Source organism: Eptatretus burgeri, chromosome 14 (assembly GCF_056783735.1).
Source record: "Eptatretus burgeri isolate ZD-2024b chromosome 14, Ebu_testis_v1, whole genome shotgun sequence".
NCBI classification, from domain to species: Eukaryota; Metazoa; Chordata; class Myxini; order Myxiniformes; family Myxinidae; genus Eptatretus; species Eptatretus burgeri.
Genome location: NC_140974.1, coordinates 5,451,564 through 5,474,794, shown reverse-complemented (window position 1 = coordinate 5,474,794; position 23,231 = coordinate 5,451,564). Strand labels below are relative to the sequence as shown.

Genomic DNA, 23,231 nt, shown 5'->3' with positions numbered 1-23,231 from the left:
GATTGATGAGGTGCGGAAAAATAAATGCAAGTATTTACAAAACAAAGACATAGGGCAAAGCTATTCCAATACTAAACCTCTACAGGCTTATTGTATGCTAACATGACAGGTGCCATCAGACACATACCCAAGGAAATTAGAAAGTAAAGAAAGAGATAGAGAAAGTACGAGGTGTTTGCGACCTCTTTAAATACCTGGCGCAGCTGATGGGCCCCTGCTTCCCAGTCACTTTGGAGGAGGAGAGGAGGGAGGAAAACTGAAAGTGCCTGAGGTGTGTGATTACAGCAGGTACTATGAAGTGCAAAGAGGAGGGTGTAAAGATGTACGTCAGGGGGTTTTGTAAACAAAGGAAAAAAACATGTGAGAGGATAGACTTCATCATGAGTGTAAAGAGGTCTGTGCAGACTCAGGTGGTGTTCACTCTGGTGTCTGGCTTTCTAGCTCGTCCAACGCTCCACTCCATGGACTCCATTCCACTCCGTGACCCTAAGAACAAAGGGCGGGTCAGGGAGCACAGCTCTTTTATACTTCCCATGGGAGTGTCACAGCAAAGGGGGTTGAATACTTATTGACTCGAGACATTTCAGCTTTTCATTTTTAATTGATTTGTAAAAAAATTCTAAAAAAACATGTTTTCACCTTGTCATTTTTGGGTATTTTGTGTAGATCGGTGATAAAAAATTTTTTTATTTCATCCATTTTAAATTCAGGCTGGAACGCAACAAAATGTGAAAAAAGTTGAGGGGACAGTTTGATTTTATTTCCTTGTGGGCACATTTTATATCATACTTTTCTGCTCTTTGTTGTTTTTCTTCTATCCTCTCTGGTATACCTGAATATGGGCTGGCCGACACGACTAGCCGATATTCATGTACATGCTATCAAACAATTTAGCACAATAGATATGATGATCACAGCCCTCTTAGTTTACGCCCAGAAACCCGCCTTGTGAAATTTCAGGCATGTTTCCAAAGAGACTCGAACAAATGGCAGCCCTGGTAATTCCATTTATCTATTCGCTAAAGATTTTATTTTTTTATATGATGCTGTAAGACATTCTCCTTGGGCACAAAAAAAACAGGTCCCTCAGAGGTCCAGTTTCGGAGGTATTGATTTTTTTTGTCCAGTCCACAATAAGTGTACGATGTACGATAAAGTATTTTAGCTGTTGCTAAGCAACGGAGGTGTGCATAGCAACCATTCATTTTTGTGTACATGCCAGCCACATTGTACACATTTCACCCAAGTTTCATCAAAATCAGACTCTTTCTCTTATAGATGTTCGCAATTAACCGTTTCTGAAATGTTCGACATGTACTAGCCCAAAACCTATCTCCTCCTACAAATATTTTTTGTTAGGGCTGCAAATTGGCATGAAGGGATCTAGTTAGATTGCGCACAGAACTCTATACTTCGATTTTTCGATTTTTTTTTTTGATTTTTTGACCACTTTAAAGGGCCGTTGCTATGCCGTTGCTAGGGCCCGGGGTCCCATATTCAAAAGCACATGATTCCCAGAAATATTGGTCCTAACTACCAAATTTCATTGGAATCGGTTGTGAGTGGATTAGCCCCTCGGCTTGACCAAAGTTTCGTGGACAGACAGACAGATGGAAATGTCCAGAATAAGTGTGCTCTAAGAGCAGCCAATCTAAGAGCAGCCAATACTTTTAAAGATCTCATATTACTGCACGCTCGTGTGATTCTTTGGATTGAGTGGCTAATTGGTTCACGAAAAATATTTTCACGAAAAAATAAGTGACCACTATATTCGTTGTTGGTGTTTGTCTGTCTGTCTGTCTGTCTGTCTGTTGGGTAGTCAATCTATCTACCCTTATTATCAGTATTTCCGTCGATATGTCTGTCTGTCTGTATGTATGTCTGTTCGGTCCAGTGCTCCGTTAATACAATGGCGATTTCTATGAAACTTGGTTGGTAGGTTCATACCATGACATAGTCATGTGCAAATGAGAACCGTTGCTATGGACACCACCGTTGCCCAGCAACGGACCTGTGAAATTTTTGAAAAGTCCTAAAAAATTTACTTTTTCGAAAATCAAAAATCGGGCCACGAGGGACTGTGAGCAGTACATTCAGCCATATTGTCAAAATTTTCCAGCCGGATCCTATGAAAACTGTCGGAGAAGATAGACTTTGAATGAACCCTGGTCGAAAACAATAAAAAAATAAACCAATGTCACCCGCAGGGTGACTAGTATCTTGCCAAAAGGTGACCACGTGTGACTTATTTAAGGTCACACTGAGGTAAACAGAGCTGCTATCCACCAGGAGCGACTCCTTGAGGAATATCTGCCTACGACAGATTCTGATGAGAATCGTTCTACAGAGTAACCATGAAAAATATGCGTTCGCCTCATAACGTCACCAAATGACGTCATAATGTCTCAAGCTTGACATATCTAGAAAGCACTCATTGAGGTGTTCAATTTGAGGTACTACACGATATGGTTCCTAAAACTTGAAAATTTGACCTTGGGGTCAAATATGTTTGACCTCAGGCGCTAACCATGAAGGTCAAGGCCAATCGCCAGCAAAAATTAATCAGCTGAGCACCACAAGGTCAAATTTTCAAAGTTGTGGGAATCGAACCGGGTTTTCGACCTTCTTCGACAAACTAACTCCAATAAGCTATAGCACATATCCTGTTTCCTTATTTTAATGTCCACAACATTGTTTTGTGACTTTTAAAGGTTATGCAAAGGTCAAATTTTTTAAGTTGTTGAACGAAACCGGGTTTTCGACATTTTACAGCTAATAACCTGTTACTCGTACCACATCATGTTGATCATTTTTATAACTTGGTCAAAAGTTATCATATTGTCTCATCCTTGACTTCTGAAACGATCTACATCGTCAAATACCGCTCGTGAACCATTGTCGTCTTCAGACTTGTTCTACTTTAAAATGAAATGTTTGGCTCATTGTATGTCGAAGTGAATTTATTGTACTGAAAGTGTGGTTTTAATTTGACATGGTCTTTCATTTATAGAACACAGGGTAATGTATGTACATTAACATTTCTTTAAGTAAATGTGTCTTTGTAATGTTGGTAACCAATACCCATAGTGTCATGTATCCTTCTTTATTTAATGCACACAGTGCTTGCAACCAAGGGGGCAGAAAGTAAGACGACAAATCCTGTTGAAATGTACAGACTATTGTCTGCACAGCATGATGATGACGAGCGCTTGTCAGTTGTATACAAACTTGGTTATAAACAAAGGTCCAAGTCAAATTGAAAACACCTATGTGTTTGAATTTCTCAGTGTTATAGATGAGACGGATGGGGCAATCATGTTTTGGCTTTGGGTGTACAGGGTGTTTGGTGTTGGTATGGTGGAGGAGTACGAGGAGGTGACAGAGCGTACCCACAGATCACATCCAAACTCTCGACTGCACAGTGATGATATGGGTCTGTTGCTGTCTTTACAAGATGATTTCATTTTTGCTGCTTTGGTCTTGAGAGCTGCAACGAATCTTGATTCCTTGGTTTTATTTAATGCTTTGTGTTTCATCATTTTGTGACGCAAAAAGTTATCTTCGATGATTAAAACGCTGATTTAAGTAAATGTTTCACACCATGACGGTTGTTTGCTCCATGACAGTTGCTTAAGTCATTCTCAATTTAATTTCCCATCAGATGCTGCAGTAGAAACGGATGAGAAGCTCAGATCGACGAGTCTGTTAAAGTCAGCTGCACGTAAGGCATCAAGTTCATTTTTCATGCAGCACTTACACACCAAAGGTTAATTGGGGATCGCATCGATTAAGCCGTCCCTTGTCATTTAGTGAGGTGTGTATGCATTCATATAGTCACATTAATGAAGAAACCATTCATTTAGAAATCTGCTTGGATCAGTCTGTTTGTTCACATCTGAGCACTTGTCGTACTTGTCCATCCATCCATCCATCCATCGTGACCATCCTCTGTGCAGAGCGTTGGTTCTGCCTAAGCAGTCTCCTTGGCTATTGGACACAATCCTGGACGGGTCGCCACTCCGACACAGGATATCAGTAAGCTGACACTCATTTTGCCGACCTCGGAAGGATGACAGGCAGAGTCAACCCCACCTGGTATTAATTCAATAGCCAAGGAGGATTTGAACTCAGGATCCTAGGATCCCAAGCCCACCACCCTAAACTTGTCATACATTAACTTCGAAACTCAGATTTGAAATCACATTTACTATTTAGATTTATGCATTATCTAAAAATGTCCTTGTAATTCATGTAAAAGTGCACTAACGTTTCCTAACGTCCTGTAAGTGATATGTGTGTACGAACTCCTCCACGGACGTTCGATCCACTGTCAAAGAAGAACCATCCCTTTCCACTTCGGAATATGTGACGTGTAGCTTTATTTTCATGTTTCTGTGGCTTGTGACTTCTATGGCGTTCTTGCTGCTCATTTTGCAGGTTCTGTTCTCAGTATGTTTAGGACAACTGATCCTCACCTCCAGACTGATAAACAAGGTTCTGGCATTGCAGGTGAACATTGCAGCTTGAGAAAACACATGGTAATTGAGAAATGGTGAATTGGCCAAGATGTTGGGCTAGCAAAGCTTTGATTTGGTAAAGTCCTTTGTAACTCGTATGTCTGGGTTGCCTTTTTAAAAAAAAAAATTGTAGGTGTGAATGATAAAAAGGATCAACCATTGCTGAAAGATGACAGCCTGACTACCCCAATTCCTGATTGGTAAGTAACATATCAATTTCACCAATGTTTTAGTTACAAGTTTCTCATTGCTCTTAAGTTAGTTTCAAGAAGACGTTTGAGTTTTGTTTTCAGCTGTTTTTTTATCAAAACTTAGTAATTATGGAGTAACAATAGTCATTCCACCTCATATCACCGGAGGCCTCCCAGTTGACCCCCTCAGATTTACTTTAAACTTTCATAAAATAGTTCCGAGGTATCAAAATGAATCTGTGTAAAATTTTAGGTCCATAGATGCGGTCAACTTCGAGATATTGAGGGTTGAAAATGTGGTTGTGGCCCTATTTTTATGGTCGTTGCGAGCATCACAAAATGAAGGGCTACTTTTAAACTGCCACTACATTTTAAATATTAATGCTAGAGCCTTGAAATTTTCAGACATTATTCTTCTATAACTGCTCTGCAAGAAACAAACATAAAACCGAGTATACCTCTATTAAATTTTATGACCTGATCAGTTGAAATCCAGAAAAAAATGTTGGTTTTGTATTAAGACCCAACTTTGAGACCCCATATATTTTTATTGACCCATCCCAGAAGCTTGAATTTTTTTCCGGTAATAACTGTATGGCAGTAGTATTCAAATACATGTTTACTTTTCTTAATCAGTCATATATAATACAGTCATGATCCCTCAAAAATTGAAAATTTTCATTATTCCCCCAAATTCAGGTGAGGATTGCAAATATATGACAAGGTATACCACTTCAAATTGTTCACCATTGGAAAGAGCATATTCAAGTTTACAAAAGTGTCAAATATCAAAGTGGTATAATGTTTCTATCAATATTTTAAAAATATTTGAATAAATGATGTTCTGCCAGTGCTGTGCACGTTGTGTGTGCTATTTAATGAACAGTCCTTTTACATGGAGTACATATGTGTAGTACATGTATACACAATGTACATACATATCATCTGCTATTAGGATACCATGAACACAATACTTTGAAATTTGAATTTGTAATTCTTTGTTTCTCATTTGTAAATAGCTAGTGTTTAACTCATCTGGCTGGGGCTAAAAATAGAACTCAGGAATAGTGGCTGATCTGCTGATGTCAGCAGTGTATATAGTTACATTCAAGGGAGGACATTTGTTGGGTTCCTTTGGTCCATGTGATGAAAGTTATTGATGCTCCCCTAACGTTAACTGGGAGGCAGTCCAAGCTCGCACCTGACTTGGAAAAGCAGATCAAAGACCGATTCAAATCATTCACGTGAAATGTTTTATTACATTGTTATTGCAGTATGTGATATATTTTTGTATTATTAATTTGAATCATAGAACTAATCATTCATGATTACCATGGTGCCCTTACATGATTACATGCACACACTTCATGTATTCATGACTGTGTTCACAACAGTTTAAAAAAAAATAGAAAATATATTTTTTAAAAATATACCACTTTGATATTTGACACTTTTGTAAACTTGAATATGCTCTTTCCAATGGTGAACAATTTGAAGTGGTATACCTTGTCATATATTTGCAATCCTCACCTGAATTTGGGGGAATAATGAAAATTTTCAATTTTTGAGGGATCATGACTGTATTATATATGACTGATTAAGAAAAGTAAACATGTATTTGAATACTACTACCATACAGTTATTACCAGAAAAAAAATTCAAGCTTCTGGGATGGGTCAATAAAAATATATGGGGTCTCAAATTCGGGTCTTCATACAAAACCAACATTTTTTTTCTGGATTTCAACTGATCAGGTCATAAAATTTAATAGAGGTACACTCAGTTTTATGTTTGTTTCTTACAGAGCAGTTATAGAAAAATAATGTCTGAAAATTTCAAGGCTCTTGCATTAATATTTAAAAGTTGTGGCAGTTTAAAAGTAGCCGTTCATTTTGTGATGCTCGCAATGACCATAAAAATAGGGCCACAACCACATTTTCAACCCTCAATATCTCGAAGTTGACCGCATGTATGGATCTAAAATTTTATGCAGATTCATTTTGATACCTGGGAACTATTTTATGAAAGTTTAAAGTAAATCTGAGAGGGTCAACTAGGAACATTTTCTTAAATTTGGTGATTTCTGATGGAATGACTCTATTAGCGTTACCTATGGCTGCCTGGCACTGTGCTGGATGTTTACTTCCCCCACCCCCTATTTCCATGTTGTATGCATTGAAACATATATGTCTTGCAAAACAGACACATACGTCCGGTGGATTAGAAGTGTATAAAATACAGAGCATGCATGTAGTTTTGTTTTTTGGGGGTTTTTTTTAGTAATTTTTGTAGAGCCAAGTAGTTTTTGATGCTATCAGGTTTTCATACAGAGATACTATTACAGTCGTGTAAACCACTGGGGCCGAGGGCTGGTGGCATAGCCTGGAGGTGTACACATTTGCCTCAAAGCTGTCTAGCCTGGGTTTGAATCTCGACCCAGCTATAAACTGTCATCCTAGTGTTTCACTAGCAGGGTGGGCATCATTGTATGCACTATCCCTTGGATGGACGTTAAACGTTAACCTCAGATGCACTGGGTACTCCCGCCCCCTCCCTTCCCCATAGTATTAAATATATACTATGCAATTTTTACACTCGGTTGCAAATTCAAAGTAGCCGAATATAATGTCTCATCATAAAAATGGTTCAACCTTGCAAACATGTCAAAGTGCAGTCCATTCTGTCCTGGAGAGCTGTTCACAAACAGCAGAGTGTTTCTTTATGTTGTTGTTTATTTTTATTTTTTTGTAATCCTCACTCGCATTGTATTCTTTATATTTTCCCCAGGTCGAGAAGCAAGGAAATAAATAAAGAAGAAGAAAAAGACGGAGAAGAACGGCGAACTGATGGACAGGGTGAAGGCTTGGAACAGAAATTAACAGAAGAAAAGGAAGTGAATGCTGATTGGAAACTCCAGGGAAAACATAAACAAGGGACTACCGGTGCTGCTGAACACGAATTAGAGACAACCAGGGGAGAAGGACGATATCAGTTGTCAGATCAACATCGGAAGAAGTGTTGTGTACTCCCTTCCACCTCTGCTTCCTTCCGGAGTCTTGCGCTGAAGACGTGCGGCAGCACTTCGCCCAAAGAAGGAAGGCCTCATGAAATTGTGCAGGATGTCTTGCCAATGCAACCACCTGATATACCGAGCCCCAGTCTACTGAATCCATCCACCTTGAAGAGTCGTCCCAGCAACCATGTTGGAAAGACATTTCAATCTGAATCCCAAGATGAGACGTCTGTTTCTCCATCATTGAGTCTGTTTCCAACCCGATCAGCGAGTTTATTGATCAAACGATCAGAGAACTCCGTCAGTACCAAGAATTTTGGGACCACAGTCGCAACTAAAACTGAGGCTCGTAACGGAGATAAAATCTCGACGAGAACCGAGAGTTGGGAGCATGAACTTCTACCCTCACAAGGAGCACCTCGACACTCATGGCTGCTCGACCACATGTACGGTGGGATCAAGTTCCTGGGTTTTTTTGGTTTTTTTCCCCCCCTCTGTTGTGCCACAGAACCCATTTGATCTGTTTTATGCCCTTTTTAAAAGGACTATGCACATTGACCCTGAAAAAGGGAAAATACATTTTGCATCATCAGATGCTTTGATTTAAGAGATCACTCGAGTCTTCACAATCTCTTCCTTAAGCCTGGTGCTGCCTTAGTTGTTAGGGTGGCTGGCTTGGGATCTTAACGTCCTGAGTTTGAGCCCCGTTGGTGGCTGAATTAACACCTGGTGGGGTTGACTCAGCCTGTCATCCTTCGTAGGTCGGCAAAATGAGTCCCAGTGTACTGGTAGAGAGGCACAGCATCGGCGGCACAGCTGTGCCACAGCAAAGTGATAGCTACTTGGCAGCTAAGCTGAGAGAGATCAATGAACTGATGAATGAAAAAATACAGACCAGTCCTCTTCACTGTAACAAACTCCTCGCTATAATGAACAAAAGGCCCCTGTGTCCTCCCCTAGTCCTCATTCTTCCTCACCTACCTTATCTTTGAAGTCTCTCTCTCTCTCTCTCTCTCTCTCTCTCTCTCTCTCTCTCTCTCTCTCTCTCTCTCTCTCTCTCTCTCTCTCTCTCTCTCTCTCTCTCTCTCTCTCTCTCCCTCTCCCTCTCTCTCTCTCTCTCTCTCTCTCTCTCTCTCTCTCTCTCTCTCTCTCTCTCTCTCTCTCTCTCTCTCTCTCTCTCTCTCTCTCTCTCTCTCTCTCTCTCTCTCTCTCTCTCTCTGTCTCTCTCTCTCTCTCTCTCTCTCTCTCTCTCTCTCTCTCTCTCTCTCTCTCTCTCTCTCTCTCTCTCTCTCTGTCTCTCTCTCTGTCTCTCTCTCTCTCTCTCTCTCTCTCTCTCTCTCTCTCTCTCTCTCTCTCTCTCTCTCTCCAACCTCTCTCTCTCTCTCTCTCTCTCTCTCTCTCTCTCTCTCTCTCTCTCTCTCTCTCTCTCTCTCTCTCTCTCTCTCTCTCCAACCTCTCTCTCTCTCCAACTTCTCTCTCTCTCCACCCTCTCTCTCTCTCCACCCTCTCTCTCTCTCCACCCTCTCTCTCTCTCCACCGTCTCTCTCTCTCTCTCTCTCTCTCTCTCCAACCTCTCTCTCTCCAACCTCTCTCTCTCTCCAACTTCTCTCTCTCTCTCCACCCTCTCTCTCTCTCCACCCTCTCTCTCTCTCTCTCTCTCTCTCTCTCTCTCTCTCTCTCTCTCTCTCTCTCTCTCTCTCTCTCTCTCTCTGTCTCTCTCTCTGTCTCTCTCTCTCTGTCTCTCTCTCTCTGTCTCTCTCTGTCTCTCTCTCTCTCTCTCTCTCTCTCTCTCTCTCTCTCTCTCTCTCTCTCTCTCTCTCTTGTCCCTCAACCCTGCTGTTGTGTGGTTCCCCCCTCTCCTTTTGCTGTTTGTTTTGTTCCCTTGCATCCTGATCAGTTCTGTTCTCGCTCCTCCATGAGCCTCGACTCTGTATAAAAATAATAAACAAAGGCTTGGACCGTGACCTCTTCATTGGTCCTCTGCGGTGGTGACTTAGCCAATACTATTGATAGAGCATTGCGGTGGTCATGGTGTCACCAACTCTTCAAGGCTATAATTTATCCTGGACAGATCGCCACTGTTGCGTCTGACAGTATGGTACGGAGGTAGCACGCCTACCTTTCAGTTATCTAGCCTGGGTTTGATTCTCGACCCAACTATTGATCGTCTGATTGGTGCTTTGCAGTGTGTACTGGCCATACATCTTTGGCAAAACATTGCGTGATTCAATTCCAACTGCAGCATATGAATGGACCCTTCGTTGATTTTCAGACAGAATCCCAAAGCTAAATTTTGCCTTTGCTTCCGTGACCAAATGTGGCTTCCACAAGAGCACAACTCGATTCCTGTTGTCAGCACTCTCATCATGCATGATGCTCTTCTCCGATCTGGCAGGAGGCATTTTATAAAATGGAGTCAAAGTGATCGGATTATTCCTCCCACTCATAAAAGCAAATGGGCATTCCCACATCGAAATGGCGGAACATGTAACACTTCCTCCTCCCCTCATGCTATCACATTGCTTCACACAAACTGCTCCGATACATCTAATGGCCAATCACGGTCGCCTGTCCAACTCGCAATCCCACGAGATATGCGGAAAATGTGACCGCAAAACAGGTTAGTTGTCCCAATAAATGACCCAAAACCGATTATCTTCTTCCTGATGCATTTATGCATATCGTTAAGAGTAAATAATGATCTCGCACAAAGACCTTTTGTAGTGACATGGGTTGAAGTCTTTCTTGGGAGAGTGCCACGTAGTTATTTGGGCGGTGTGTAGACAACAGACCACGGCCTTGATCGCTGACGCCAATCTTCACAAGGCCCGTGGCGCTTATCGACCCAAAATCCTTTCAACCGTCACTTTGGCCATTTTACAACGAAGGGTAAACTTGTAGGGAGGGCATGTTGATTGTGAATATGACAGCTCCGAAGATGTTGCTGACTTCGCATATCAGTAAGCACCAACATGGTCCATCCATCCATCGGGACCATACTCTGTGCGGAGCGTTGGTGCTGCCTAAGCAGTCTCCTTGGCTATTGGGAACAATCCTGGACGAGTCGCCACTCCGACACACGACATGCTGGTACTCATTTTGCCAACCTCAGAAGGATGACGGGTCAAGTTAACCCCACCTGGTGTTAATTCAACAGCTGAGTAGGATTTGAACTCAGGATCCCAAGCCCGCCAACCGAACCATTACGCCAACACCAGGCATACCAACATGGTGACCGTATGATTTGTGCTTCAAGTCAGGCGAACGTTACACACAGACAGATGGACGAACAAGCATATTATTATATAGATATTGCTTTTCATCTTTGTATGATTCCTGTTGTTAGTTTTATTACACATGGATGCTTTATTGTGCTTGGTACTGACTCTCATGTATGAACTATTCCAATTCCAGCCACATTCGCTTAGCAATAACACCTTCAATATAATTGGCTCATGAACTATAAAGTTTGTCCGTTCTGCTGTATTTTAGAAATACTCCAAGTAAACACATTTGCAAAACCCTTTATGTAATTTATATGTATCACTTTATTTGTTTTTCCTTCGCAGGTCTTCTCTTACAGACCAATCTGATGAAGAATCTTCCACTCCAGAGGATACGGTGTCCTGGGGATCCGACAGCACCATTGCGGTTTCTATGGAAGATAACATCTTGGATACGTATTACGAGAGCGAGACTGTTATTGGTGAAACTATTGCTCCTGGCAATGACCAGCAATCTGCCAAGCCCGGAGTGAAGACGACGGATTTTTTGGATGGTGGTTTAATAACCAAAAGCCTTGATCCTTTTGATAGGTCTGTGGTCCCAAGTTCTCAAAAGAGCAGTGCACCGTCCATCGGCTCATCTGGGTGGACTGAAAGCAGCGTCAAGGGTTCATTTGGTTCATTGCCATATCAGGTGGGGCTCCCACCAAAAGAGTCTGTGCTCGTTCGCCTTGAGAATAGACTCAGAAGTCTGGAGCAGAATGTGTCTCTCAGTAGTCGATACCTGGAGGAGCTCAGCAAAAGGTTGTGGTTGACACACACACACACACACACACACACACACACACACACACACACACACCTGATATTGCTATTCCATTTTAAGCTTTTTGCATGAGATTTGATTTGTACCATAACGCACTAACTACAATGTAAACATGCTCTTGCATTAAGTAATGCAAAATATCCAGTTAACACGTGTGTGTATTAGGTTCCAGCAGATTGAAGAGGTGCAGAAAAAATTTGGTGACATGGTGAGCAAACTTGGAAACAATTCTCAGAGAACACTCGACCAGGTCAGTGCTAACCCCAAGAAACATTTGCCTTTTTCACTCCTGGCTCACCGTGCACAACTAACTTTTCATTGATCGTGAGTGACGTTGTTGTTTAATAGTTTATTCGTTCAAATATATATATATATATATATATATATATATATATATATATATATATATATATATATATATATATATATATATGTGCATGGGCACAAAGAACCACCGACAAATGCAGATGGGATCACATTCAAATCTTTATGGCCATTTCACAACGCAGTTAGACACAGCTAAGCCTCGACCTTAGCGTACAAGAAAAGCTCAAAAGTTAGTGTTGTAACTTGTACGATCTATTAAGATCGCATGAATGATCATCCAGGAGTGAATACTGCCTTCCATTAATATTATCATTTGTTTTCACCTGGGATGTGAATAAAGGTGGATAAACATGAAGACCGAGGTGTCTCCCCTCCAAATAATGAACAATATTTAGTGCATATATAATCTGCATATCTGTTCAGTTACATCCATCATGAATTTTTTGTTTGTTTTCAGCTCCCCTGTTCGAAGAACAGAGAGCTATAGCGATACCCCCGGAGTGAGTGTGAGCATGAGCGTGAAAATGTTAAAGTTTTTGGTGCAAGTTATTTTTTCCTTTCTAATGTTTTTATCCACCACACTATTTTTTTTATACGCCCAATATATATATATATATATATATATATATATATATATATATATATATATATATATATATATATATATATATATATATATATATATATATATATATATATATATATATATATATATATATCGGGGCGTATTATGTGATACCGGTCGTCCGTCCGTCTGGCTGTCTGTCTCTGTCTGTCTGTCCGTCCCTCCGTCCGTTACTGTCCGCACTCTAACTCCAAAAGTTTTCAACTTTCACGTTTCATATTTGGTACATAGGTACAGACTGTGGAGACTGTGTGTCGCGACAGACGATCGTCATCTAAAGTGGTTGCCATGGCAACCAGGATGCTGTTTTCCATGTAGTATCACAATTCAGTATATACCTTCTTTTTCGGGCGTATATTGTGCTCACTTGCGCTCTTGTTACTGATTACAATATACAAATACATATGTTACTTTAAAATTACTTGGATCAGACTTCACTGCAATGCTTTATAGAAAATATTATTTATTAGACGAGTCTTTTAAAAACGATAAAGGTAAAAAACAGGCGAGCATTGGGTGGCTTTGACACCAACTCTGGTTTTATCATGGGAAAGTACTATATTTTGTTAATAATCAATGATTTCGGTAATATTAACTGCTTGAAAAAGCTCATGTATTCTTCACAGGATGTCAGGCAGAACAAAGCTCTTGCAAGGCTGAAGAGTGATGTTGCTGAGCTTGTTTCTCATCTGAGAGGTTTGGAAAATTCTTTCCAGCTTGCCAAGGCCGAGGTAAGCTGACTTCCCAGGAGATTTTTTTTTTTAATATATTTTTTATCATGGATGGATGACAAAAACTGAACTGTGGCAGAATGTTCTATTGCTAATAATACTAATGTTGCCGATGCACTGTTTGAACAGGCTATTATCACTCGTCTGCTTCTTGTGTTCACTCTACTGGTGCTGGGCCTGGTCGCTATCCCAAGATTGTGGGCTCGTCGAGGATTCGCATTTACACCAAGAAGGCTCATCGGATCAAATAGCACGGCAGTGTAAAACACACCAACGCACATATCTTAAGATTGACTAGATTGTCACGTGAGGACCAGTCAAAAGAAATGTTCGGAGAAAAAAAAATCGACTCATTTTATTGTCCTGCATGTTTTCATGTGTGTAGAAATACTCATCGAGCAATCTGTGTCGATCATTTGCAGGCCAAGGTCTGTAGAAGATGTCAGTACACTTTTATGATCTTCTTTTACTTCTTTGTCTCATAAGGCTACGGGGTAGCAGTGCATTGGTGCAGGGAACGGTTGTGCCACCGATGTGCCACTTCGGGCAGCAATTTGTAATTTGGTCATTGTGGTGCCAATTGCTCAAGGACACTGTAGGATCTCTGACATCCACCAATGAATGCTGGCAGACGGGATTCCCATTTAACGTCCATCCGAAGGACGGCACACAAACTGATGAATCTCCCAACCTGTGAAACACCGGGATGACAGTTTGTAGATGGGTCAAGATTTGAACCCTGGTGAGACAGCATAGAGGCAAGTTTGCATACCTCTTGGCCATCCCGTCAGCCCACATCTTTATCTGAATACCATGGACATCATATGTGGCATCAACATTATCGGTTATATCCTTCAGCTATTTCCAAAACATTCAGAACTAGAACGGCACTCGGTAGAGCGCATACTGTACCTCCGCCAGGCTGAACAATTTGTGTTTTATATCCCATTGAAAGGCTGGATCTGGATCCAGACCTGAAACGCAATCAAATTTGCTTGTTCTTGTCACCTGCCCAACTCATCCACCAAATTTCATCAAAATCCATCCATAACTTTTTGAGATATCGTGTTGTATATTATTTTTAGCCTCATCACTCAATGGTGAAAAACCACTGAAAATAATTATCATATCCGGATCCAGATCCGATCTTCACTGAGATTGAATTTGTTTGTCCTTGTCATGCATTCAACCTGTCCACCGAGTTTCGTCAGAATCCATCCACAACTTTTTGAGATATTGTGCTATGTATCATTTTTTGGCCCGATCTCTCAATGGTGAAGAATCGTTTGAAAAATTCTCGGATGCGGGTTCGGATCTTCACCAAATTCTAATCAGTTTGTCCTTGTCACACTCAACCTGTCCACCAAGTTTCATCTGAATCAGTCCACAACTCTTTGAGATATCCTGTTTACAGACGGAGGTAAAAACATAACATCCATCCACCTTTGGTGGTAGAGGTAAGAATGGACTCCGCAGTTGCAAACAAATTTGCGAACCAAATGTAACAATATGACCAAATGTGACAATCATTCACTTTTAGTTTTCCTATCCTAAGCCTGTTGAGAAACTGATTTTTAAAAGTTGTAAGTTATTGTTACTTTGAATGGGTAGGGGATCTGTAGCGAGAATGTGGTAAGATTTTTTTTTTTTTTTGCTTGGTCCATGTGCTTGAGTAGAGTACATTTACGCCTGTTTTAGGGATCTGTCAGAGGTAAGCTGTACGTAAAATGTGCACTGATGGAGCAGTGACTGTAAACAATGGAGTAGGGTTGTATCGTGTAAAACCTCCTTTACAGGTGAAGTCAGGTGGAGCACTTGTGAGCATAAAGGCATCGGAAAGTGCATCGCGCATTATAATGGAGACGACTTGGGCCGTTTGGCTAGAAGACTGTAGGCGATGGTGGTAAAGTAGGCTGTGGAGCGCTGGAAAGGGGCGGAATATTTTAACGATGCACTGCCCTGTTTTCCTTGTATATAAGTTTGCGTACTTCCTTTTCCATCCCCATCTGTGTCTGTTGGCCTCCAGATCTGTTCTGTTATTTACTGATCTTCATGTCCTTCCTTATCCGCCATATTTCCTTGACGATAAACCATTTATTTTCTAAGAAATGTTTTCCCGCCCTCCTGCCCTCCTGCCGTCCCACGCGTGAGCTACCACCAGTCTCAGGTTCATTTCAGTGATTCTTGGGGGATCGTAATAGTAGATTCTGAGTGCAGTAATCGTGTAAGTTTAAACATAGTTCCGGTGATTTGTGGGGGTCAAAGACCCTCGGCATGGCGTTCGTTGACGCAACATTATTTTATAAAACAGCTTTTTTGCTGATTTGTTAAAGGTTGCTCGATGTTGCGTTTAGTTTGAATTTAAACCGTTCTTTGACACGTAGATGAATCACCTTGTGACTGAACCACATCAGCCTTTAATTTACTTAAATTATCACATCTTTCATGAACATATGAAGTCCAAGAATAAAGAAATTTTAAAAAAAACGTAATGACTGCAGGTGTACAAACTTGGTAATTGTATTAAAAATATAGAGAAACCAAATACCTCGATAGTAGCGGTTATTAGCATGCACTAGTGGCTTCCCATTAACAATGCCATTGCTAAATGAGACGCTCAATCAAAATGAGGTGAAATAAAATCAAAAAAATTTTGGACATAAAACTGAATTCGCAGGAGGAGAACACCCCCCGACCCCCCCCCCCCCAAAAAAAAAAACAGACCAAGAGATTACTGAATTAAAACAAAATCTGTAGCAGTGACGACACTGCTTGGTTCTTGTCCCACTCTTCATTCTAATCAAATTAATCAAAATCTCAAAGCTCTTTACAAAAAGGGAAGGGTAAAAAGAATAGAAGGGCTAATAGCCAAGCATCCGGCTGCCCCCGCCACCCACAACCGACCCCCTTCAGATTCAATTCCTCCCTCCAAAACTGATTTGGTTCATCAATATTCTCAATCGCCATTTCATTCCTCGAACAGGATGTCTCCGATTGTCCCGTGTCTCTCTCTCTCTCTCTCTCTCTCTCTCTCTCTCTCTCTCTCTCTCTCTCTCTCTCTCTCTCTCTCTCTCTCTCTCTCTCTCTCTGTCTCTGTCTCTGTCTCTGTCTCTGTCTCTGTCTCTGTCTCTGTCTCTCTCTCTCTCTCTCCCTGGCTATTCACTCTTCGCTTTTGGCACCGGGCTTTCCCCTCTCGGAGACCGTGTTGCTGCAGATATCGAACGATGTTTTGTTTTTCTTTATCTTTTTTTTCATATAATTACCAATTCCGGATGTTTTACAAGCCATTGGCAACATGTTACATGAACTTGTATAAAAAAAAACAAAACAAAAAAGAAACAAAACAAGTTGAAAAATACATCGCCGCCCAATGAGTGAAATTGTAATTTTGGGTAAATAGTCAGGAATAGTATGTTTTACACTTTACACCATGACCTCAACAAATCAATTTCACATAAAAGCTCCCAATTAACCCTCTCGAGGATCAGGTAGGGTGTTGCTTGCTGTCGGAAAAGCGAGGGGAATGATGTGAGCAGAGGGAAGGTAATTGTATGTACAAGGTAATACAAGGGAAGGTAATTTAGACACATTGACTCACGACTACCAGAATACAAATGATAGTCAGATGGTAATCAAGTTCTTTGTTGTTGGCAGATCACAAGATGTGGAGCTCGCATTGCCTGAGTCACTGCCCCTGCCCACTTCCTCTGCCAACCATGAAAATTACCGTAAGTGTTCTGCGTCTCCATAAGTAAAATAACGGCGTCTGTCCCTTTGTCTTTCATGTTTCCTCTCGCCTTTCTCACCACTTCACACATCAGCAAACTTTGGAGCCATAATTAAGTCTGAAAATTCTGCCTTTGGCATAGTATGGGATTTGCATCGAAGTTTCCTTCCAACACCTCTTTTAATTCCGTTTGGCCAAATCAAGAGTAAACTTCTCGCAGCATGTTCACCATCGACACCGTGCTAGTCGTCGTGTAATTCCCACAAGCGGCACTTCAAGCCCAAACGTCACAGGGTCGTTGGTGGTGGTGGTGTTGCAGTGGTGGTTTTCCCATTTATTCCTTTGATCACAGGATTGCTCTTGTTCTATGGCCCCACTCCTCCCCAAATCCTATAAAATCCCATACCATCACTTCGCCCATACTTCTCGAATAAATGGTGCTTCAAAATATAGTAGATCTTTGCTAAGAAGAATGGACACGCTTTGTGGACCACTCATGTGAATTGATATCATCTTCACCAGGACCATTCATCGGGTAGGTGGAGAAGAGAGTTTGGGGAAGGGAACGTTTTAGGGAGGTGTGAGCAAAGGGGGAAAAACACAGGAGATGAAAAGGTTAACGACCAAGGTCTGTGCGACAACAAATCATTACCCAATGTAATCCCATGATCGGTAATGGAAGCCACTGACGAGCAATCGCTGTGTTCACACACTATTATTTTTAAGAAAAAAGTATGTTCAGTAAGGCAATTATCTTCAGTTGAAAAGCTGGAAATTGAGCTGATTATTATTATTATTATTATTATTAGGGTGGGAGGTTTATTTATTTATTTAAATTCAATGTATATTTATTTGTACCTTAAATTAAAACTAATGGGAGTGAGTCTCGAGCTCTTGAAAAAAACCAATTGCTGTATATAATTTCCTTTGTTTTGCATTTCCCCACCAGTCGGTTGTCCACTATCAGAGGAACACGGCAGGAGATCAGAGACGCTGTCCCACCTTTACTCGGAGGGATCACGCCCGGTCACCTGTCAAAGGTTCCATCAACGTCACGAGCCTCTCACTTCTTCTGCTTCTTCCTCATCCTCCGCATCATCTTCACCCTCGGAGTCCCGGTTCCCATTGCTGTGTGGTCTACCACGTTGTTGGTTCGCTTGTAACCCAGGCACTTTGAATCACGGAAGGGCGAGTGGTTTGACCAGAAGTTTGGAATCCCTCAATCATTAGGGAATAGAGAGTGAAGTTTGGAAAACCTGATGGATTCGAGGAAAACCTGAAAGACTGTGATCGAAATTTAAGAAGACAAAAGAACGTTTGGGAATGTCTGCTGATGTTTCTGGTGATCTTCGCTGATGTTTAGTAAAGCCAGGCAAGTGTAGTTTTCATTTGATGAGTGGAGAAGAGTGGATTTAAAAAATAAATTGCTAGTGGTGGTTTTATAATTTATTCACATTTTTAGGCTGAGTGTTTATGAAAGTTTGGGAATACTCGCGGATGTGCTCTGACATTCTGTTTCGTGCTGATGAACTAGGGAGGCATGATGATGATACGAAAGGATGTGTGAGAGGCTTATAAGGACTATAATGTTTAATGACCTGCTGAATAAAACACTTCTTACAATATGAGCTGTCAATATAGAGAGTTTGGCCATCAACATCATTGCTGCCACATTTTTACCAATATGGTTAGTGGTGTAAGTCAGGTTAATGAAGCCTTGATCTGCGGCGTAGTTTTTAACAAGGGGAACTGTGATGACTAAAGCGTACGAACAACTCGGTAATGACATAAAATGTTTATACATCACTTTCAGCTCACTTGGAACGTAGTTCAGAGGTGAGTTTATGGGATGCTACATCGTCCATCCGTCTGTCAACACTCGCAACTTCTTCTCTGAAACTGCTGAAGGGATTGTGATAAAACTTGGTGAAAATGAACGTTGGTGTGGTGGAACTCAAGTTTATTCATGGAATCCTCCCCCTCCACCTATAAGTAGGTCATCATAGGGGTTAAAGGTCCCAAAAGTACTTCAATTTCCGTCTAGTTTGGCCGTCATTTTGAACCACAGGAAATCCTTTAACAATCTTCTCTCAAGCCGCTTAACCGATCAATTCGAAACTTTAAATTTGTGCTCAACTACCAAACGGAAATAAAGTTTAACAATGACGTCAGTCACATGGTGTGACAGCCACATTGGATCAAAGGAAAAACTTTAAAATTCATCTTCTCTGAAAATGCTTAACTGATCAATGCAAAACTTCAAATATACAGTATGACTGAATACGTATGGGGACGTTTGATTAAAGAAGCTGATTCTAAACACAATATAGCCGCCAGTGATGTCATAATAGAGAAAGTGGGCAATATCTAAAAAAAAAAAAAAAGAATTATTATAGACATTTAGGAGTTGCACCTTATCAAATAGGGCTAATTTTGATACACCAGGAAGTGGGATCATCATACAGCAAATGGTAAATATCTCAGAAACTAAGGCTCATAGACAACAGGGAGTTGCACTACTGTGAACATCATGTCACTACTACGTGACCTAAAATGTCTACGTATTCCAAATCCAGCTCTTATTTTTACCCTGATCCATCCCTCACTCCATATTTTATGTTTGACGAGTTTCCGATATTAGTTACACACAAGGAAATTAGACGCAGGTGCAGGCCATGTATTTTTTTTTTTTTTCCCAGGGGAGGCGGCATGGGTGAAGATGGTCTTCGGTAAAAAAAAAAAACACATCATCAACCAGGCAACACCGCTTGATGAGACCCCCCACCAACAACACTTTGTACACAACATGCACACAATCACCCATCAATGTTCAAACTACCTAAAAGTCCAGTCAACATCCCCACACCCCTCTATCCCCATAACTTCTAGGTACCTATCTAATGCCAATTTAAACTTATCTCCTGTTTCTGCTGCCACTTCCTTTCCAGGGAGACCATTCCATGCATTAACTCCTCTCTGAGTAAAAGTCCCCTACCTTTCTCCCGTCTTTACCCTCCTCTTCTTTGCTCTCAGGCGATGGTCCCTGGTCCTATCACTGTGTATAATGTGCTGAATAATTCTTCTGAACTTATTTTGTCTATACCCTTCATTATCTTAAAGATCTCTATCATATCACCTCGTAACCACCTCGTTTCTAGTTTATAAAGTGCTGTCACCATCAGCCGCTCCTCATAGCTGAGTCGAGCTGGGCCTGGAATCAATTTAGTAGCCCTGCGCTGAACCCTCTCTATGGCACCTCTCTGAACCCTCTCTATGGCACATCTCTGAACCCTCTCTATGGCACCTCTCTGAACCCTCTCTAGTTCTGCAATATTTTTACACGACATGTCACAGAAATGCCACATGGGTCTCAAAACTAAACAAAACGGGGGCTTGGTCCGCAATCCATCAGTCTTGTACAGAGCTTTCCCTGGACTGATGCTGATGTTATACAAGGTGCTTTCCGTGGTGGTTGTGAACGGATCACATGTATTTGTTCTGAACCAGAAGATCCCAGTTCCAGATGCACCATCAGCCACATTTGACCCTCTTGTTTCATTTTTGTGCTCTAAATTATGATTAAAAGCCTAATTGGTGCCAATTGGTGGCATTATTAATTGCACTTTGCGCCAGATATTTCGTTCTTAAGGAATTAATTTATCAGTACATGATCAGGAATCGATCCAGACACGATTTGAACTTGCATTCTAAATTATGATTCAAATGAAATGGTCGGCTATTCCAGTTGCGGCGCTCCCTACCAAGCACACCATTTGCAAAACTTGAGAAAGATCTTTCAAGACTCTCACTTGGTTGAGTCATTTGTCATTTTAATGGAATCCGTCATCATTGTTTTCTACCTTTTTATAATTGTTCTACATACCTTGGACTATTTAGAAAATATTTAGCTCCAATGTACTTCTGAAATATTTGAGCTAACTCCACAAGAGCGTGAATTCAAAAATTGGCACTGGTGGTCATTTTGGGCATGAGGCCGGTGTTAACTTTTGAGTTGAGTTCATAAGAATCATGAATGAGGTGTCATTTTGTACTGATGTTGAGGTGTGAGATCTGATGGGATGGTCAATTTTTGGTTTGAGCATCATCTTCACCTTCAAAACCAAGGTGGCTGCCGTCAGCCCTGTTCATCCATCGGGACCATACTCTGCTTTGGCAGCACCAATGCTCTCTCTGCACAGTCTCCTGGGCTATTGGGCACAATTCTGGATGGGTCACTACTCCGACACAGGATACTCGAATGGTTCAATCATCTAGGCAAGCTGGTACTCATTTTCCCAACCTCAGAAGGATGACAGGCTGAGTCAACTCAACCTGGTATTAATTCAATAGATGAGTGGAATTTAAACTCAGGATTCTAGAATCACAAGCCTGCCACCCCAACCATAAAGCCAACACCAGGCATGTCCTCCATGTTGAAAAACAAAAAAAATAGTGTAACTTAGGAACCAAATGAGGTTTCTTCACCCATTAAATGCAGCATGTGCAAATGGATAGGGCAGGTATTTTTTTCACTTTTGAGGTCACCTTGACCCCTTATGCAAAATAACCACCTTCCGAGATCTGAAAAAAAATCACAACGAAAAAGGGTAGGAACATAATGGTCACTGATTCCATGAAAATGACTCCACCAAGTGAAAATAACTTGGAATTTAATTATCTTGGGTACATTATAAATAACATTAATCAAATTCCCTTTTTTTTTTTCGTTTTCAGGTGTAGTGCCTGAGATCGCCAGTGAATAGATATATTATGTATCTGGAATCACATTTCACACTGTGGAAGTAAAATAATTATATTAATGTACTCTCAATTATAATTGTTGCTGGTGCTTTATAAATTTAATATTTATGCTATAAATCGAATTGGCTGTCAGTTAAGTTTCCCTTTACCCAAGAGTCTTTTGACATAAATGTTGATAAAAAGGAATGTCTTGCTATGGAACAAGGTGACCTGGTTGATAACACTGCAACTTTTTCCATGATTATGTCATTCGCTTTTCACCTAGTGGACACGTATTGCAGTTGGAGTTCTTTAGCCTAATGCTTATTAGCCCCCTCCACTCCAACAAAAGCATATAAATGTCAGGAAATGTAATCTTAGTTTAGTGCAAATCATTGAGAATGTATACCATCTCAGTGTTTTGGACTCCGTGGTACCATGAAAGAATAAATGAGGCTCCGCGAGGAGGAGTGATCTAAGGGCCACATCGGCCATTTTGGAGTTAATGCCATATAGCACTATTTTAACCCTTCCCCTATCATCCGAGCCGATCATCATCATATCATTAAAAATGTCGCTTACATCACTCCTCCTCGCCGGGCCTCAAATGTTCTCTGATCAAAAGTACTTTCCGTTGTGGACAGTGAATTAATTGTTTATAACAAATTGAGTCGTAGGATTTACACCGAGTCGGTTAACAACAAATTCCACAACAACACCAAGTCCTCAACCCACAAGATTGCCAAGCAAGCCTCAGGCCTCCTTCATCATACAATAACAAGTCATTACCTCTACCGCTGACCATCAAAATGGCCAACGTGTGCAATGAGATAAACTGCCCGTTTGCACTGTCGTCGATCATGCGATAGAAATGATAGTGCGGACAATGCGACAGACGAGAAATGGAGCTCATTGCGAGAAAAGGTGAAGAAATGGCAACGACTTGTTACTTTTGGGCAGGTAGATAGTTCTGTTGTTTGGGAGAAGGGTCCGAAGGAGCTCTACATGCACAGTTCATGTTACGCCACACTGTTCAACAAACGTGTACTCTCTCTCTCAAGCTGAGCGACGCCGAGACACAGAGGTCCAACCAGATGTAGAAAATATTGACGAGGAAAATAGCCCCCTAAAAAAAAAATCAAAGAAAAAGCTTATTGGAATCGAGATTCGTTATCATCACGGGTGCTGGTGCAAGTGTTGTCAGTGATGATAACTCTCTTACGGATGAAGCTACACAGCATCTTCAAGGATTGATCTTTTCCTCAAACATGTACGGATCGGGTTATCTTCTAAGAGCATGAATTCCGCAC

The 23,231-nt window shown here is 41.1% G+C and overlaps 1 protein-coding gene across 9 annotated transcripts in view; it reads left to right on the top strand.

Moving 5' to 3' along the window:
* LOC147012587 (SUN domain-containing ossification factor-like) overlaps positions 1-18,806 on the top strand; it is a 68,172-nt gene extending 49,366 nt beyond the window's left edge. For all 9 annotated transcript variants that reach the window (XM_085853585.1, XM_085853587.1, XM_085853584.1 and 6 more), the window contains 11 exons: positions 3,339-3,433; positions 3,662-3,721; positions 4,438-4,509; positions 4,651-4,717; positions 7,496-8,167; positions 11,291-11,749; positions 11,937-12,021; positions 13,350-13,454; positions 13,584-13,714; positions 17,109-17,182; positions 18,131-18,806. In XM_085853585.1, coding sequence (XP_085709711.1) covers positions 3,339-3,433; positions 3,662-3,721; positions 4,438-4,509; positions 4,651-4,717; positions 7,496-8,167; positions 11,291-11,749; positions 11,937-12,021; positions 13,350-13,454; positions 13,584-13,714; positions 17,109-17,182; positions 18,131-18,411 — 2,101 coding nt within the window. In that variant the 3' untranslated portion in view covers positions 18,412-18,806. The remainder of the gene's footprint in view (positions 1-3,338; positions 3,434-3,661; positions 3,722-4,437; positions 4,510-4,650; positions 4,718-7,495; positions 8,168-11,290; positions 11,750-11,936; positions 12,022-13,349; positions 13,455-13,583; positions 13,715-17,108; positions 17,183-18,130) is intronic.
* The last annotated feature ends 4,425 nt before the right edge of the window (positions 18,807-23,231 follow it).